Source organism: Anas platyrhynchos, chromosome 33 (assembly GCF_047663525.1).
Source record: "Anas platyrhynchos isolate ZD024472 breed Pekin duck chromosome 33, IASCAAS_PekinDuck_T2T, whole genome shotgun sequence".
Classification (NCBI taxonomy): domain Eukaryota; kingdom Metazoa; phylum Chordata; class Aves; order Anseriformes; family Anatidae; genus Anas; species Anas platyrhynchos.
This window is the reverse complement of record NC_092618.1, coordinates 4,212,934-4,230,325: the sequence shown is the minus strand read 5'-3', so window position 1 is coordinate 4,230,325 and position 17,392 is coordinate 4,212,934. Positions and strand designations below refer to the sequence as shown.

At 55.7% G+C, this 17,392-nt stretch overlaps 2 protein-coding genes across 2 annotated transcripts in view; both read left to right on the top strand.

The window, feature by feature from the left end:
* The window catches only part of LOC113840937 (latent-transforming growth factor beta-binding protein 4-like), a 187,013-nt gene that overhangs the window by 144,025 nt on the left and 25,596 nt on the right, over positions 1 to 17,392 (top strand). The window lies entirely within an intron of this gene.
* Positions 1,615 to 15,846, top strand: LOC140000159 (uncharacterized). Its single transcript, XM_072029938.1, has 9 exons — positions 1,615 to 2,991; positions 3,542 to 3,612; positions 3,755 to 3,883; positions 4,025 to 4,104; positions 4,264 to 4,391; positions 4,669 to 4,949; positions 5,171 to 5,348; positions 6,074 to 6,180; positions 15,826 to 15,846. The coding sequence occupies exons 1-9, from the start codon at positions 2,607 to 2,609 to the stop codon at positions 15,844 to 15,846; spliced, it is 1,380 nt and encodes a 459-aa protein (XP_071886039.1). The 5' UTR covers positions 1,615 to 2,606.

Here is a 17,392-nt window from a genome sequence, read left to right as displayed (position 1 = left end):
ACAGAAATGGGGTTGCATCAGGCTGTTGACCAGTCCCTAGTGGGGTTCCCCAGGGTTCCACTTAGGGCCAGCAGAAGAGGCTGGAGAGCAGCCTTGCAGAAAGGGATCTGGGGGTTTTGGTCGACAGCAAGTTGAATACGTGTCAGAAAAATAAAGTGTGTGGCCACTGGAAGCGAGGTCGTGTGACATGGCAGGGCTACAGAGGTGCTGTTTGCCTCTGTTGGGAGAAAATTCCACCACACACCAGCCACAGGACTCATCCCACCAGGTTTCACTTATGCCGATGATGTCGTAGCTGTGGGACAGGGCCAAGACTTCTGGCTCATCCATTTGATTCCTCATAGTGCCTGCGTTTGTGTAGAAGCACTTCAAATGCGCCTCCCTACACACTGCGCCTTGTGGAGCTGACCGCAGGACCTCACTAGCACACCGTCCCTCTGATTCTAGCGCACCATCCCTCAGCTTATCAGCGGTGTGTCTGGTTTTATCCCCTTCCTCCTTCGACTCTAGTTTAAAGCCCTATCTATCAGCCCTGCCAAGTCCTGAGCAAAAATCCTTACCCCTCTCTGAGAGAGTGTGGTGGTTTTACTTGGGTGGGCAGCCGAGCTTCACCCCTCCTCAAAGAGGAACGGGGAGAAAATACGATGAAAAGGGCTCAAGGGTTGAGATAAGGACGAGGAGATGGCACAGTAATTATCGTGACGGACAAAACAGACTCAGCATAGGGAGATGGTAAGATTTATTGCTTATTACTAACAAGCTAGAGAAGTGAGAAACAAAGGAGAGAAGCCAAAAGCACCTTCTCCCCCGTCTACCCTCTTCCACCTCCTCCCCCCGAGCAGTGCAGGGGAACGAAGGAACGGGGGTTATGGTCAGTCTATAGTGCTTCTTCTCTGCCGCTCCTTCTCGGTCACTCTCGCCCCCTGTGCTGTGGGATCCCTCCCACGGGATGCAGTCCTTGATGAACTGATCCGGCGTGGGCTTCCCACAGGCAGCAGCTCTTCCAGCACTGCTCCAGATATGGGTCCGTAGCACGGGGTCCATCCCTCAGGAGCAGACTGCTCCAACCTGGGTCCCCCATGGGCAGCAGCTCCTGCCAGACCCCCTGCTCCTGCGTGGGCTCCTCTCCACGGGCTACAGGTCCGACCCAGAATCTGCTCCGGCAGGGGTCTTCCACAGGCCGCAGCCTCCATCGGTGCAGGGCCACCTGCTCCACCGTGGTCTCCTCCACGCGCTGCAGCGTGGAACCCTGCTCCACCGTGGTACTCCATGAGGCTGCAGGGAGACAACCTGCTTCACCATGGTCCTCACCACAGGCCGCAGGGGACTTCTGCTCCGGCGCCTGGAGCACCTCTCCCCCTCCTTCTTCACTGACCTTGGCGCCTGCAAGGCCGTTCCTCACTCCTCTCACTCTCCCAGCTGCTGTGTGGCGCAGCGTTTTTTTACTGGCTGGAGAACAAGAAACCCGAGCCTGCATGGAGTCTCCTGAATCACCCTTCTTGGTTCCCTCTAAACTCTTTTACATTCCTGATGGCCTCCTCGTTAAGAGTCTAATTTTATCTCAACCACAGGGCTTTCCAAGCCCCATGGCCACACTCCCAAATCTCTCCCTTCTTTATTAATATCAACCATTTTCTCCACACGAATTACCACTCCATATATCACAATCCCTCATTTTCTTTTGAATATCATTAATCCGTGTCTTGTTTTCAGATTTGGCCAAGGCCAACTGAACCACAAGAGAATGCTTTCACAATATTCCCTGCAAGATTTATAAACCAGTTTTTAACAATTGTTGGACTCCCATATCTAGAATTACGGGTCACAAAATAAGAGTTCTTGGTTCTTTACTTGCTTCTTATGTTCGAAATCTTGTTGGACTCTAGCACCGCTATCGGCAAGGGCCACTGTGTGGGGCGCCTCCCTTTGCCGGTCACAGATCCAAAGTCCAAGAAGATCACGTCGGGGTCACCAATTTGTTATAAATGAGGTCTCAACTCAATCTGAATTTTGTAATATTTATAAAACAAATATTTCTAAAAGGTAGAAAAGGCATAAAAGCTATAAAAGGTAGAAAAGGCAAGTAAACAGTGCTGGGTGTGTTCTCATCAACCACGGGGCTTGCCGACCCCCATGGCCACACTCCCACATCTCTCCCTTCTTTATTAATATCAACCAGCATCTCTCCACGAATTACCACTCCATATATAACGTAAGTACCTTAAAGAAGGTACCCCAGGATGCTGTTGGCCTTCTTGGCCCCAAGGGGATGGCTCGTGGTCCACCAGGACCCCCAGGTCCCTCTCCCCTTCCCTGCCCTCCGGCAGGCCAGCCCCCAACTTAAACTTTGGACTCCATGATCCTTATGGGTCCCTCCCAGCTGGGGATATTTTGTGATTCTAAGCGTGGCGCACAGCATTTGGCCTCGAATGCCACGCAGCTGGATGCGGCCCTCTGCACAGCCTTCCTGCCCTCATGCGGGGCCCACCCAGCCCAGGCGCGTGTCACAGTGGCACCCATTGTGACGTCACTTGGTGACACCCCAGGGCTCCGCTTTATAAGAGCGCAGCCGTGGCTCGGACCCTCAGTGTTGGTGCACGGCAGCGATGGATATGGAAGGAGCACAGGAGCCTCAAGGAGACCCTGAGCGCAGTCCAAGTCCCACAATGCCGCTGACACCCACGCGGAGGAGCCACCAGTTCCTCCTTACGAGCTCTCCCACTCCAGAGGAGGCTTCTGAAGGGGATGAGGAGGGAGGCATGCCCCCCAGGCAGCCCAGCCTGGTCTGGCAGGAGACCTGGTCTTCTGAGGGCAGCGACCAGCCAGCAGAGGACAGCTTGCTGGAAGAAGGCTACATCGCAGATGAGGACAGCATCCTGTCTGAGGACAGCGAGGGGAGCCTGGACGACCTGCTGGATGTGGAACGCAGCCTGCCAGAGGACACGGCCCTGTCAGAGCCCACCAATACGGCCCAGTTGCTGGAGGATGCTGGTAAGTGAGGGTCCCTGTGAGACAAGGTGGGGGCCCAGTGTGGGAGAGAGCTGGGGGGCCCCATCCCATCCCATCCCATCCCATCCCATCCCATCCCATCCCATCCCATCCCATCCCATCCCATCCCATCCCATCCCATCCCATCCCATCCCATCCCATCCCATCCCATCCACCTGCGGTGGGGCCGGGCAGCGAGAGGCACCCATGGGGAGGCTGTGCCAGGGAGAAATCCCTGCCTGTCCGAAAGAAACCTGCCCTCTTTGAGGTTAAGGCCGTCACCCCTTGTCCTGTCGCTGCAGTCCATGATGAAGATCCCCCCCCAGCTTTCCTGGAGGCCCCTTTGGGCACGGGGAGGCCGCAGCGAGGTCCCCCCGCAGCCTTCTCCAGGCTCCACAAGCCCAGCTCCCTCAGCCTCTCTTCCCAGCGGAGCTGCTGCAGCCTCTGGGCATCCCCGCGGCCTCCCCACGGCCTTCTGGGGCTGGGGCCCTTCCTCTCCTCACCCCTGCATTCAGCCCCTCTCTGCAGCACTCTTTGCTTTCCTCCTTTCCAGGTAAGGCATGGAAACTGTGCAGAGACAAGGCCGTGAAATTCATCAGGGCGTATGTCAGAGGCACAGAAAAGGTAATGGCAGCCGCTTGCATCACAGCTGTGCTCCTGGCGCTGCCCTCCAGGGGTCCCACACAGCCCCAGACCCCTCAAGGCTTTGGTCCTGCTGGCCGTGGGTGTCCCCCTAATGCTCTGTTGGTGTCTTTGTGGCTGCCAGGACGACGAGGAGCAGAAGATGCTGTTCCTCAGCAAAATCTGCGATCTGTGCAGATGTGTCACAGAGAGGGGTGTGCCGATGAACTTGCATGGCTTCTGCAGCAAACATAAGCTGGTGGAGAACATCATGGTGAGAGGATGCGCAGCGGGTTGGGGAAGGGGCAAGGCCCCCCGGCACCAGCCCCCTGGGAGGCGAGGGCTGGGGCAGCGCTGGCTCTGCTGCTGCTGGGTGCCGGCGGCTCCAAGGTCTCATCCTGCTTGTGCTCTGCAGGCGCTGCTGGAAAAGGAGCCCGTGGACAGCTTGCGCACAGCATTCCGGCAGAAGGCCATGGAGACTGTCGCCCTCCTCAGGTGCGTGCCCAGCCCCTGGTGGCAATGTCCTGGTGGCCCTGAAGCTGGCAGGGAGGCTGCCCGTCCCTCCCAGGGATGCCTGGCCAAGGGAGGTCCGTGTCCTCCTTCATAAGCCTCGAGGCACTGCGTCCAACAGGCTCCTCTCTCTCTCTCCTTCAGCAACACCGTACCAACAGCACTGCGTGGTGAAAAGGAGAGTCTCCTAAACATGTGCTGCAAGAGCGTCTTCTTTCTGCCTCCCAAGTCGGACATGCCAGAGACAGAAGGAGCGCTCTACACCAAGGTATGTGCTGGGTGAGGTACCGGCACCCCCAGTCCTGCTGAGCTGCTGCCTTGCTTCCCCGTGCTGACACAACCAGAGACCAGTGCAGGGCCGGGGCCCAGATTTGCTTTCCCAGCCTCACCCCTTCCCCTTCCCCGACCTGATCTTGTGCTGCAGGAGGTCTGCACACAGCAGCTTTTTAGCCCCAAAGCCACCCCTGAACTCCCGAGGGGCTCAGAGCCAGCTCCTGGGGGTGAGGAGGGCCACAGAAATAATTCGATGCTCTTCTGTCCTCCCTGCAGACTATGAAAGCCATGGACACCATGCTGGAGGGCTTCGTACTCAACTGTCCCAACACCAGTGTCAGCATAGAGTTGGAGAATATCTTGGAGGTTTGGCATTTGCAAAGAATTTCCAAAGAATCCTCTCAGGTCACATTTGCAGACCACTGTCAACCCAGCAACTTCTCTTCTCGCAGGCGCTGCTGGACTTTGCCCTCTCCAAAGACCCAGCTGTGTGTGAGAGAGCTGTGAGGAGGATTGAGAGGCTGGGTGATTTCATCATCAGTTATTTTTTGAGCGAGGTAAGGCACAAGGAACCCTCCACCCTTTCCTGCATCCCAGAGCATCCTGCCACTCAGGGGTGCCTGTGAGGCAAACCTGGATGCATGTGAGTGCCTCAGAACCGTGAATCGAGGGTCTTCGTCCCTCCTTCGCCCCTGCTCTTCCCTCCCCAGGCCCTGCTATCTCAGGGGCTGGCTCTGCCTCCACTAAGCCCTTTGTCTCTCCTCCCTTCCTCACCCAGAACTCAGATGACTATGAAAAATACAAGCACAGCTACGATGATTCCAGAGAGCTCTACATCCCCATCCTGGGACAGCTGCTGGGCCACCTCTTCATTTTCTTCAGTGGCGATGAATCCATGAGACACGCAGCTTTGGATACTCTTTTTCGCTTCCTCAAAATCTTAAAGGAAACAAGAGGTAAGAAGGTGTGGTGGGCAGCGTCTGTCCGCACACAGACATCTCCTGGTATGTCTGCTTGTTCTCCTGAGTATTGTGAAGGATTGCTTTTGTGCTTGGTGGAGGCTGCCCACGGAATTCTGCCAGGTTCCCTGGCCTCCTCTGCTCCTCACAGCAGCTTCCCGCAGCATTCTGGCTATCGTTTTCCGCAGAAGCTAGACGCTCACCTGCCGTCCAGGAGCAGTTCTCTGCTGCTGTCCTTCCCAACCCTCCCCAGATCACCTACCACGCTGATTTGTGGTGTCCCCCAGTCTAAGCCATCGATCGATGAGCACTTCCCAAACCGCATCTTCCCCGAGGAGTGAACAGCAGAGCCAGCCGTGCATCACCAGGGATGGTGACGCCCTCCAGAATGCTCCCTGACTGTTTGCTCCCTGCCGTCTTAAAGGCAGGTGTCAGGGGGCTTCCTGCACATCCTGACCCCGAGCAGAAGGGGGTCTGTGACACGCTGCTACCCCCACGGCACCCAACGCCATTGCTTCTCCTCCTTCTGCATCATCCCTGAGGTCCCTCTTGCTCCCAGCACTCCTCACCTTGTGCTTTACATCCCTGCCCACCACTCTCCTCGCCGTGGGTCTGAGCCTCCCTCCTCAGCCATTCCTAGTGAAAGTGCTTTTCACCATTTGGCAAGCTTGTTGGCAAAGATGCGCTTCCCTACTGACTCTTTGGTGTTTCCCCCTGTTTAGAAAGCTCACAGACAAAGGACATGAAAAATTATGGGCTGCTCCGCGTGATATCGAAGGATTCAAAACCTCCATTTTCTATACCATCAACTCCGTGTGAAATTGCCAAGGTAATGAGCTCTGGCCTTGCTGGGGATCTTGTCCGCAGCATCAGCAGGCATCTCGTGTGAGCAAAGGGGTCCAGAACCGGTGGGGCTGGCACGGCCTCACTCACCCTGCTGAGAGGGTTCCTCTTGTCCCCAGGCTGGGGCTATGCAAAGGCTGCTCCCCTGTGTCCCGGCAGCAGCTCCAGCCCTCCTGGCCACCAGCAAGCCCTGGTTACCTGCAGGGCCAGCACTCTGGCCCCATATGCCCCATCCTCACCCCTTCCCCCGAGGGCCCTCTCTCCAGAGCTGCCCTTGCTGCTCAGCTAAGCAGCACCCTTGGGACACTCAGTGAGGCATGTCTTCGCTCCTCCTTCTTCCCACAGTGGTTTGGAGGACATCTCTTCCCTGCTGAGAGGCTGGACATCGTCCTCACAGCCCTTGAAGCTTTACAAGACTCCAGCATCCATGACAAGCAGGGGGCCTGCAGCGTGCTGGACGCAGCCTTGGAGGTCCCTTTCTACTGGCTGACAGATGTAAGTGGCCTGTGGCCATGGCCCTGCCCTTGAGCTCTTCCAGGCGTGGTTCCTCTCTCCTTCCCTGCCTCCCTCCCTGCCTCCCTCGCACATTGGGGTCTCTTGGGCTCCAGAAGCCACCTGAAGCCAGCAGAGAGCAATGGAAGGGGCCAAAGTTTGAGTGGCAGCTGTGGCAATGGCTGCGGTCTGCTGGCAACACCATTCCCACTTTGTCCCCCAAGGTGCCAACAATCATGGAGTGCATCAGGAGAAACCTGGGCAGCATCCACATGGCATCGGCGCGGCAGTGCCTGGACTCCCTGCTTCTCAGGCTGACCAACATGATGTCCAGGGAAGAAGTCGAGAACCTGCTGCAGTTCTCTCCGCCACGTGACAGGTCCTGGCCTTAACATCCTTGAGGGCTTGTTCCGCATCGGGAGATGCACCTGGAGACTCTCTGCTTGCCACACCAATGGCAAAGAGCAGGACATCCCCAAGGAGCACAGCCCTCCTTCCCACCAATGTGTTCCAGCCCTACTGGGCCAGCCAGGGCTGCAGCAGCCCAGCTGTCCAAGGCAGCCCAGAGTCCCCCTGCCCCCAGGGAACACCAGCTCAGCCCCCTCCTGCCTGCCCAGGCTGGGCCCTCAGTGCTCCCCATGTCACAGGGGCTGCAGGACAGCCTGGGTCCTCTGGGGCTGGCCCAGTTTGTGGCCCTGCGGCTGAGGCAGCCTCACTGACAGAGTATTCTGGGCTTGCAGCACTGACCTGGCCATGTGGGAGGTGATCCTGGCCATGCCGCAGACCTTGGAGAGGGTTTTAAACATCATGATGAAAGACTTGCCGCTGCGCAACTGGTACACCGCAGACACCGAAGACACGTGCATCCGTCGCTTGGCTGTCAGTTCCCAGATGAAACCTTGCTCCCAGCAGGGCTACGTGTGCCCCTTCAGGCACACAGGCACAGCCCTGTGCCCATCTACCCCCAAACTGCCAGCTCCCGCAGGACGTACGGACACATGGTCCCTGGGGCCGGCAAGCCCCCGTAGCTCCCCGCGCCTGGTGCCTCTTTGGTGCCAGCTGGCGCTGCCCCATCCCTGCCCAAAGGTGGGAGAAGAAGAGGCTGCAGGGAGCCCTGCAGGCCCTGCCAGGCTCTCACTGCTCTTTCTTGCAGATGCTGGGCCACAATCACATTTTTTTGGAGGACTTTGGTAACCCAGTGCACCTCCAGAGCTACCTGAGGCACCCAAGACCAGAGATGCGCTTGATGGTTCTGAAAGGGCTCTGCACCGTGTCAGAGAGCCCTGAGAAGGTGAGCGGGCCATCGTCAAGCAAAGCCATGTTGGCAGCCTGGGGCTTTGCTCTTCTGCCCTCCCGTCCCTCCCCGCTGCCAGGAAGCAAGGCAGGAGGCTGGTGCTCAGGAACCAGAGCCCTTTGCCCAGGGTGGTCTCTCACTGCCTCACGGAAGGGAAATGGTGTCTTTCCTACAGGCAAGGGAAATTCAGGTCTTGCTGCCAGACATTGTGGAGGCCCTGCAGGACACCAACACAGACGTGGTGCTGAAGGCCCTGCCTGTGCTGAGAAACGTGATGACTCATGTGGAGAGGAGGGAGGCCAGTGGCCCGGCTCTGCAGCTGGCTGAGAAGCTCCTGCCACTCTTTGACCACGTAAGTGTGCTGCGGGAGCCCGAGCCCTCAGCTGGGCCCCCTGTAACGAGGGCTGCCCTTCAGCCCGGCCCTGTGGGCAGCACTCAGGCAGGGCCTTCCCAGTCTTCTCGTCAGCCCAGGCGCTGGGGAGCTCTGCTTGGGCATGGCTGGTGCGGCTGGTGGCGAAAGTGGGGTGGCTGGCGGGCAGCCTGCGATGGCAACCGATTGCGTTGCCCTTCACGGGCACCAGGCCTTGCAGCTGCCCCTGAGCAGCTCCTCTGGGAAGGATCCAGCGCTGAAGCATCTCACAGTGCTGGGAGCTCCCTTCACATCGGCCACGCTAATGCTGAAATTCCTCCTGTCCTCCTCCCTGCCAGGCGTCCAGCCAGGTGCAGGAGCACTCCATCTGCCTCTTCCAAGCCGTGGTGGAGGCTGTGCTGCGGCAAAGGACGAAGAAAATGAAGAGGACGGTGCACAGGAGCCTTCTCCCACTCTACGTTCACATGAGAGACCAGAGTGAGAGCGTAGCAAAGGTACAGATCTCAGAGCTGAGCAGTTATGTGGGCAAGGGTGTGCTGATGCCACAGGGTTGCTCTGGGGGATCTCTGGCCGGCAGCATGAGCTGCCTCCGATGGTGGCTGTCCCGTGGCCTTGCCTTGGCCACTGAACCCAGTGCACGCTGCCCCCCACCACAGCCTCCCATAACGCGCTGGGAAAGGCTCGCAGCCCTGCCAAGAGGAGGGGACAGAGGGTCTCCTTCCCAAGGCTGTGCTGCTACCTCCCAACCTCTGCTGCTCCGCAGGCCTCTGGGGAAGCTCTCGCCGTGGCTGCAAAGTTTCTGCGACGCAAGGAGCTCAAGCGCTTGGCCCAGACAGAACAGACGTGTAGGATTGGAGAGTGCTTGGTAAGGATCCATCTTGGTTTGCTCCAGCTGGGCAAACGCGCCCGGCCAGAGCCCGCTGCCTGCAGCCGCATCCTCGCTCCCTTCCTGCCAGCACAGAGCCCCAGGGGGCTCTTCTGCAGGCCCCTCTGCCCTCCCTGCCCCCAGGATGCTGGAGGAGACCCTGGAGAGGGTGTGCAAGCCCCGTGACCCTGCGTTCTCTCTCTCTCCAGCTGCAGCAGGACAGAGGCAGAGTAGAAGAATACCTGCAGCAGAGCCAGTCCTACCTGCAGGCCACTCAGACCCTTTTGCGACTTGAGGCCGTCAGATTCATTGGTGAGCCCAGCCCCTGGGTCCCTCTTGGGGCAGCCTTTGGCAGCCCCAGGCACTGCCCTGTTGCCCCCAGAGCCCCCCGACTGGGCCCTTGCTCCAGGGTGCAGGAGGGGGCACAGCCTGGCTGGCCAGGCCAGGGGCTGCGCTGCTGGGAGCGTGCTGGGGAGCGGGGCTCTGATGGGATCTCTGTGTCTAGGTCTTGCTGCGCGCTACTGCGAGGACCATAGCAAGAAGAAGCTGAATGAAATCCTCAGCAGTGAGTGAGGGCAGTGGGGGGTGTGCTAGGGCTGGGGGGACAGCGGCAGAGGCCCCCGTGCCTTGCCCTGCTCCAGGGAAATGCTTCGGGGCGGAGGAGCAATGCAGCCATAGGAACGAGGGAGAGGAGACGGGGTAGCCTGTGGTGTCAGGGAATGGCCTCCCAGCCTGGAGCTGGGCAGTGCCGCTGAAAGGGTTGAGTGTCCCTGAGGAAGAGTCAGGGGAAAGGGCAGTAAGGCTGACAGAAGGTGGGAGCCTGTTGTAGAGCACGCAACCAGGACGAAGAGGGAGATGAGACAGCCTACAAGCAGCTAGGAGCAGGGTCACGATTGCTAGCCCTTGCTCTCATGGGGAAGCACAATAGCGAGAGGAAAGAGTCCAGGAGATTCCTGGAGTGTGTGAATCCTCCCAAGGGATGGAGGCAGGTGGTGAGGGAACCAGCTTGTGAAGGTGCCCCACTTGACCTGTGGTGCGCAGGTGGGGAAGGACTGGTGGCTGCATTTGGGACATTGCTGAGCAGCAGCTTTCAACGGATTCCTTTGTCCCTCCTGCTCCTCCTGGCCTGGGGAAGAGTCGAGAGGGGCTGGCATGCTCTGCAGGGGATGCCTGGGGATCTCTGCAAGGAGTGGGTTTTCATCTCTGCTCTTCTTTCTTTTGCAGTCCTCCAGCCTTCAAAGAAAGACCCGGAACCCATGGTCCGTTCCCTGGCAGTTCAAACCACCCTGATCCTGATGTCAAGGCATAAGGCAATGTCAGGACGGAGATTTCCACTGCTGTGTTGCTGCTAGCCCCGCAGCAGTCCTCAAAAGAGCAATATATATTTTAATAGAACTAGGTTGTTGTCTCGTTATTCCAGCAACTCCTTCACAGTGACTCGGTGCCATGACGCTGAGCTAACTTGGAGGCCACCAAGGACGTCTTTTCCCTGGGCCCGGTGACTGCATGGCGCCTACTCAACCAGTGAAAGAGTCACAGAACCCTTGCGCTTGGAAAAGGGCCTTCAGCTCAAGTCCAAGCGTCAGCTAACACCACCAGGCCCACCACAAAACCACGGCCCTTAGCGCCAAGTCCACGCATTTCATAGAATCATAGAATCATAGAATATCCTGAGTTGGAAGGGACCCTTAAGGATCATCAAGTCCAACTCTTGACACCGCACAGGTCTACCCAAAAGTTCAGACCATGTGACTAAGTGCACAGTCCAATCTCTTCTTAAATTCAGTCAGGCTCGGTGCAGTGACCACTTCCCTGGGGAGCCTGTTCCAGTGTGCAACCACTCTCTCTGTGAAGAACCCCTTCCTGATGTCCAGCCTAAACTTCCCCTGCCTCAGCTTAACTCCGTTCCCACGGGTCCTGTCGCTGGTGTTAATGGAGAAAAGGTCTCCTGCCTCTCGACACCCCCTTACGAGGAAGTTGTAGACTGCGATGAGGTCTCCCCTCAGCCTCCTCTTCTCCAGGCTGAACAGGCCCAGTGCCCTCAGCCGTTCCTCGTACGTCTTCCCCTCCAGGCCTTTCACCATCTTCGTAGCCCTCCTCTGGACACTCTCCAACAGTTTCATGTCCTTTTTATAGTGTGGTGCCCAGAACTGCACACAGTACTCGAGGGGAGGCCGCACCAGCGCAGAGTAGAGCGGGACAATCACCTCCCTTGACCTACTAGCGATGCCGTGCTTGATGCACCCCAGGACACGGTTGGCCCTCCTGGCTGCCAGGGCACACTGCCGGCTCATATTCAACTTGTTGTCTACCACGACCCCCAGATCCCTCTCTTCTAGGCTGCTCTCCAGCGTCTCGTCGCCCAGTCTGTACGTGCAGCCAGGGTTTCCCCGTCCCAGGTGCAGGACCCGGCACTTGCTCTTATTGAACTTCATGCGGTTGGTGATCGCCCAGCTCTCCAACCTATCCAGATCCCTCTGCAAGGCCTTTCCACCCTCAACAGAGTCCACAACTCCTCCAAGTTTGGTGTCATCAGCAAACTTGCTCAAAATGCCTTCTATTCCTACATCCAGATCGTTTATAAAAATATTGAAAAGTACCGGCCCTAAAATGGAGCCTTGAGGGACCCCACTGGTGACCGCCCGCCAGCCTGACGCAGCGCCATTCACCATAACCCTTTGGGCCCTGCCCGTTAGCCAATTGCTCACCCATCGTATGATGTTTTTATTTAGCTGTATGGTGGACATTTTGTCCAGTAGGATCCTATGGGAAACCGTGTCAAAAGCCTTGCTGAAGTCCAAAAAAATCACATCAGCTGGTTTCCCTTGGTCCACCATACGGGTGATCTTATCATAAAAGGAAATCAGGTTAGTTAGGCAGGACCTACCCTTCACAAACCCATGCTGGCTGGGACCAATGACTGCATTGTCCCCCAGGTGCGCCTCAATACGTTCAAGAACCATCTTCTCCATGATTTTACCAGGCACTGATGTGAGACTGACAGGCCTGTAATTGCTAGGGTTTTCTTTCTGACCCTTCTTGAAAATCGGCACAACATTTGCCAGCTTCCAGTCTACCGGGACCTCTCCAGACTCCTAGGATCGTTGAAAAATAATTGAGAGAGGTTCCGCGATGACGTCCGCCAGCTCCTTCAGCACCCGGGGATGAATCCCATCCGGACCCATGGACTTGTAGGGATCCAGGTGGAGTAGCAGATCCCGCACACGTTCAGGGTCGGTTGGGAGTTTGTCATCCCCACCGTCCCGGTCCTCCAGCTCGGGGCACCCTGGGTCCCGAAGCCCATCATCGGCATTGAAGACAGAGGCAAAGAAGGCGTTAAGCGTCTCTGCTTTGCCTATGTCATCGTCTGTGAGAAGACCTTCCCTATCAAGGAGCGGCCCTATGTATTCTTTAGTTCTCCTTTTTCCATTCACATATCTAAAAAAACCCTTTTTATTTTCTCTCACAGACACAGCCAGCTTCAACTCTAGGTGTGCTTTAGCCACACGAATTTTCTTCCTACAGACACGAACAGCATCCCTGTATTCTTTCCATGTCACCTGGCCCTCCTTCCAGTAGCGAAACACTCTCTGTTTCCGCCTAATCTCCATTAGAATGTTCCTGGTCAGCCACGCCGGCCTCCTGCCACGCCTGCCTGACTTGCGATATTTAGGAATTGCCTGATCTTGTGCTTCTAGGAGGCATCGCTTAAAGAGTGACCAGCACTGGTGGACATCAAGGCCTTCAAGAGCAGCTTCCCAGGGGACCTTGCTGACTAGTTCCCCGAGCAGCCTGAAGTCCGCCTTCCCCATATCTAGGGATGAGGTTTTGGTGGCACTTTTCCTTCTGTCACCGTAAATTTTGAACTCAACCACTTCATGGTCGCTATGACCGAGGCGGCCACCAATCACCACATCTCCCACCAGACCCTCTCTGTTTTCTAGCAACAGGTCTAGGAGGGCACCTTTCCTAGTTGGCTCCGTTAACACCTGCACCAAGAAGTGCAAGGAGCTATTAAAGGAGCTATTTCTTTAATAGCTCCAGGCCTGGGACTCCAGCAGTGCCCTGGGCAGCCGGTTCCACCCTTTGCATGAAGAAATTCTTCCTGACATCCCATCCTGTGAGTCCACCTGTGGTAGGTGCGCCCAGGTAGAAGAACTGCTCAGCCTCCTGGCAGAGCTTCGGGAGGAGGTGGGCAGGCTGAGGAGCACCAGGGAGTCGGAGAAGGTTGAACTGTACTGTGCCAGCCCTGGGACAGATGCGTCAGGCAGACACAGCAGAGGAAATGGAGGATCCCCTACCCTCTGGCCATCAGGCAGAAGGAGTGCATCTCAGTGACGAAGGAATGGAAGTTTAGATCTGCTCGGGGCAGCAGGCGGACCCCTCCTTGCCTACCTCACCTTCCTTTCAGGTGCCCTGAAACAACAGACTCTGGAAGTAATGGACACACAAACGATGATGTGCATGAAGGTCCATCCAGGTTGGAGGGGTTTTCTAGGGCAAGTCAGCCTTCCCCAGTATCACGACCACCTCCATCAAGAAGAAGAGAAGGGTTACTGTCATAAGTGACTCCCTTCTGAGCAGAACAGAGGGCCGCATATGCCGGCCTGACCCAACCCATGGAGAAGTCTGCTGCCTCCCAGGAGATCAGGGTAAAAGGTGTTTCTGGAAAGCTCACTTGCCCCGTAAGGCCCTCTGAGCATCATCCATTATTGTTCTGTCCTGACAGAATCTTCTAAGTGGCACACCAAAATGGGAGGGAGTGTGCGCTAGCGAGATCCTTCGGCCTGCTCCATGCCACGCTGGGTACACTGGAGCACATTTGGAATGTTTCTGCACCGATGCACCCAGCATGAGGGACAAGCAGGAGGAGCTGGAAGCTTCAGCTCCATCCCAGAACAAGCGAGACTTGGTGTGCTGTGATGGACGGGTATGGGCTCTTCAGGAAGGATAGGCAGGGCAGGCGAGGCAAGGGGCTGGCACAAGGACGTGGCCGAGAGCTTCTGGGTAAGGATTAAGGGAGAAACCAATCACTTGGATGTTGCAGTGGGTGTTTGCGATACCAATGAATTATTCGCTAAGGAACTAAGAGAGACCTCTCTTAGCTCAACTGCCCTTGTCCTGATGGGGGACTTCAACTTGCCAGACGTTAACTGGGAAGACCACACAGCTGATACAAGCAGGTCCAGGAGATTCCTCACACACCTTGATGACAACTCCTTGGTACAGCTACTGAGGGAGACAACAAGGAAAGGTGCCATCCTAGACCTGTTGCTTGTGTTATAAATGGCTCAGTCTTCAAAATAGGATTATAATCAAAGTTTACAATTTATTAAAGGAATAGAGGTAAGCAAACAGCGCTGGGTGCGCCGGGAGTCTCTGCTCCACCAGGACGCACACCAGTTACATCAAGCAGCTGATTTTTATGCTCCTAGGCTGATACATATTCATTACTACTTCTAAAAAAATGGGTTATTATAATTAGCTTCCAGGATCCAAACCCTCCTACTGGAGCATGCGCATCAGTCTCTGGTGGTCCCCCTGGGGGTCTCTGGGGGTCTTTCATGCTGAAGGCTCGTAGTCTTCCTCTCAGTTTTTTTTTTCTTGTCCTTCCCCTTTGTACTCCTTGGCAGCATGTCAAAAGCTTACACAGCGTTCCCTGCAAGTTTTGTCTTCTAGCCATCCTTCAGCTTCTTTCTTCTCCTTAATCTCCTGGCCGTCTGGCCAGATATCAGGGGCTTGCATAGTGTCCTATTCAGAAGTCATAACAGTTACTAGTTGTTAGCAGTTGTTCTGAAACCCCCAGACATCAGAGACTTCAAAGAAAGAACATACAAACACAAATAGCTCTCTATTGACACTTCACATTTAAAAATCTTTGGCGATTGGAGGAAAACTGCCAGTACGCCTGCTTTTGGCAGGGGGGTTGGACCCGATGATCTCTTGAGGTCCCTTCCAACCCCTCCAATTCTGTGAACTCTGGACACGGGGAGGGCAGAGTTCAGGCTGCTCAGGGAACTAGTTCGGAAGATCCCCTGAGAAGCTGTTTTGGAAGGTATCGGGGTCCATCTTTTTAAGCACGACCTCCTAAGAGCACAGGAGCAGGCGATTCCAAAATGTTGGAAGTCAAGCAGGCGGGGCAGGAGGCCAGCTTGGCTGAGCAGGGATCTTCTTCTAGAGCTTAAGTGCAAAAAGAAAGCGTGTGGCCACTGGAAGCGAGGTCGTGTGACATGGCAGGGCTACGGAGGTGCTGTTTGCCTCTGTAGGGAGAAAATTGGTGCAGGCAAAGCTCAGGGGTGAAGCTGGCTAGTAGTGTGGGCGACAACGCAGATATATACATTAATATGTGTATTGAAGATGTGAACTGCTAAAGGAGGGCTAGAGGAAACATTGGTCCGTTACTTGCTGAGGATGGTCACCTCACAAACACAGACATAGGCGAAGCAGAGCCATTTAATGTCTCTTTTGCCTCTGTCTTCAAGAGCAATGATGGGCTCTGGGACCCAAGGGGCCCAGAGTTGGGGGGCCATGAGTGCGGTAACAAAAACCTCCTAGCCAAACCCACACTGGATGCATATGAGTCTACGGGGCCTGAGGGGATTCATTCCAGGGTTCTCGGAGGGCCGACTAATCTCCTTGTGAGACCTCTCTCAATTATTTTTCAATGGTCTTGGGAGCCCAGAGAGGTCCAAGTTGACTGTAGGCTGGCAATCATTGTGACAGGTTTCCAGAAGGGCAAGAAAGAAGAGCCCAATAATTACAGACCCGCCAGTCTCTCTTCAGAGCCTAGTAAAAATACGGAGAAACTCTTCTGGGCATTACTGAAGAACACCGGAAAGACAACGCAGTCGTTGATCACAGCCCACCCAGGTTCATGAGGGGAAAGTCCTGTTTAACAAACTTAATTTCCTTTTATGACAACATCACCCATCTAGTTGAGCAAGGGATGCCAGGTTTTGGATTTCCATCAAGTTTTCAGTACTGTTTCTCTCAGTATCCTTCTGGACAAAATGTCCATTGTACAGCTAGATAAATACATGCGGTTTAGGGTGAAAAGTTGGCTGATGGGTTGGGCTCAAGGGGTTACAGAAATGGGGTTGCATCAGGCTGTTGACCAGTCCCTAGTGGGGTTCCCCAGGGTTCCACTTAGGGCCAGCAGAAGAGGCTGGAGAGCAGCCTTGCAGAAAGGGATCTGGGGGTTTTGGTCGACAGCAAGTTGAATACGTGTCAGAAAAATAAAGTGTGTGGCCACTGGAAGCGAGGTCGTGTGACATGGCAGGGCTACAGAGGTGCTGTTTGCCTCTGTTGGGAGAAAATTCCACCACACACCAGCCACAGGACTCATCCCACCAGGTTTCACTTATGCCGATGATGTCGTAGCTGTGGGACAGGGCCAAGACTTCTGGCTCATCCATTTGATTCCTCATAGTGCCTGCGTTTGTGTAGAAGCACGTCAAATGCGCCTCCCTACACACTGCGCCTTGTGGAGCTGACCGCAGGACCTCACTAGCACACCGTCCCTCTGATTCTAGCGCACCATCCCTCAGCTTATCAGCGGTGTGTCTGGTTTTATCCCCTTCCTCCTTCGACTCTAGTTTAAAGCCCTATCTATCACAGTACCTCGAGTACTGTGTTCAGTTTTGGGCCCCTCGCTACAAGAAGGACATCGAGGTGCTTGAGCGGGTCCAAAGAAGGGCGACGAAGCTGGTGAGGGGCCTGGAGAGCAAGTCCTATGAGGAGCGGCTGAAGGAGCTGGGCTTGTTCAGCCTAGAGAAGAGGAGGCTCAGGGGTGACCTTATTGCTCTGTATAAGTACATTAAAGGAGGCTGTAGAGAGGTGGGGGTTGGCCTGTTCTCCCATGTGCCTGGTGACAGGACGAGGGGGAATGGGCTAAAGTTACGCCAGGGGAGTTTTAGGTTAGATGTTAGGAAGAATTTCTTTACTGAAAGGGTTGTTAGGCACTGGAACGGGCTGCCCAGGGAGGTGGTGGAGTCACCATCCCTGGAAGTCTTCAAAAGACGTTTAGATGTAGAGCTTAGGGATATGGTTTAGTGGGGACTGTTAGTGTTAGGTCAGAGGTTGGACTCGATGATCTTGAGGTCTCTTCCAACCTAGAAATTCTGTGATTCTGTGATTCTGTGATCAGCCCTGCCAAGTCCTGAGCAAAAATCCTTACC

Excerpts from the sequence above, each read along its gene's own strand:
- LOC140000159 (XM_072029938.1), top strand. The coding sequence starts at position 2,607 with ATGGATATGGAAGGAGCACAGGAGCCTCAAGGAGACCCTGAGCGCAGT. Across the intron at positions 4,105-4,263 it reads GAGACTGTCGCCCTCCTCAG|CAACACCGTACCAACAGCAC; the intron begins GTGCGTGCCCAG and ends TCTCTCCTTCAG. Across the intron at positions 6,181-15,825 it reads CTCCGTGTGAAATTGCCAAG|GGTTCTCGGAGGGCCGACTA; the intron begins GTAATGAGCTCT and ends GATTCATTCCAG.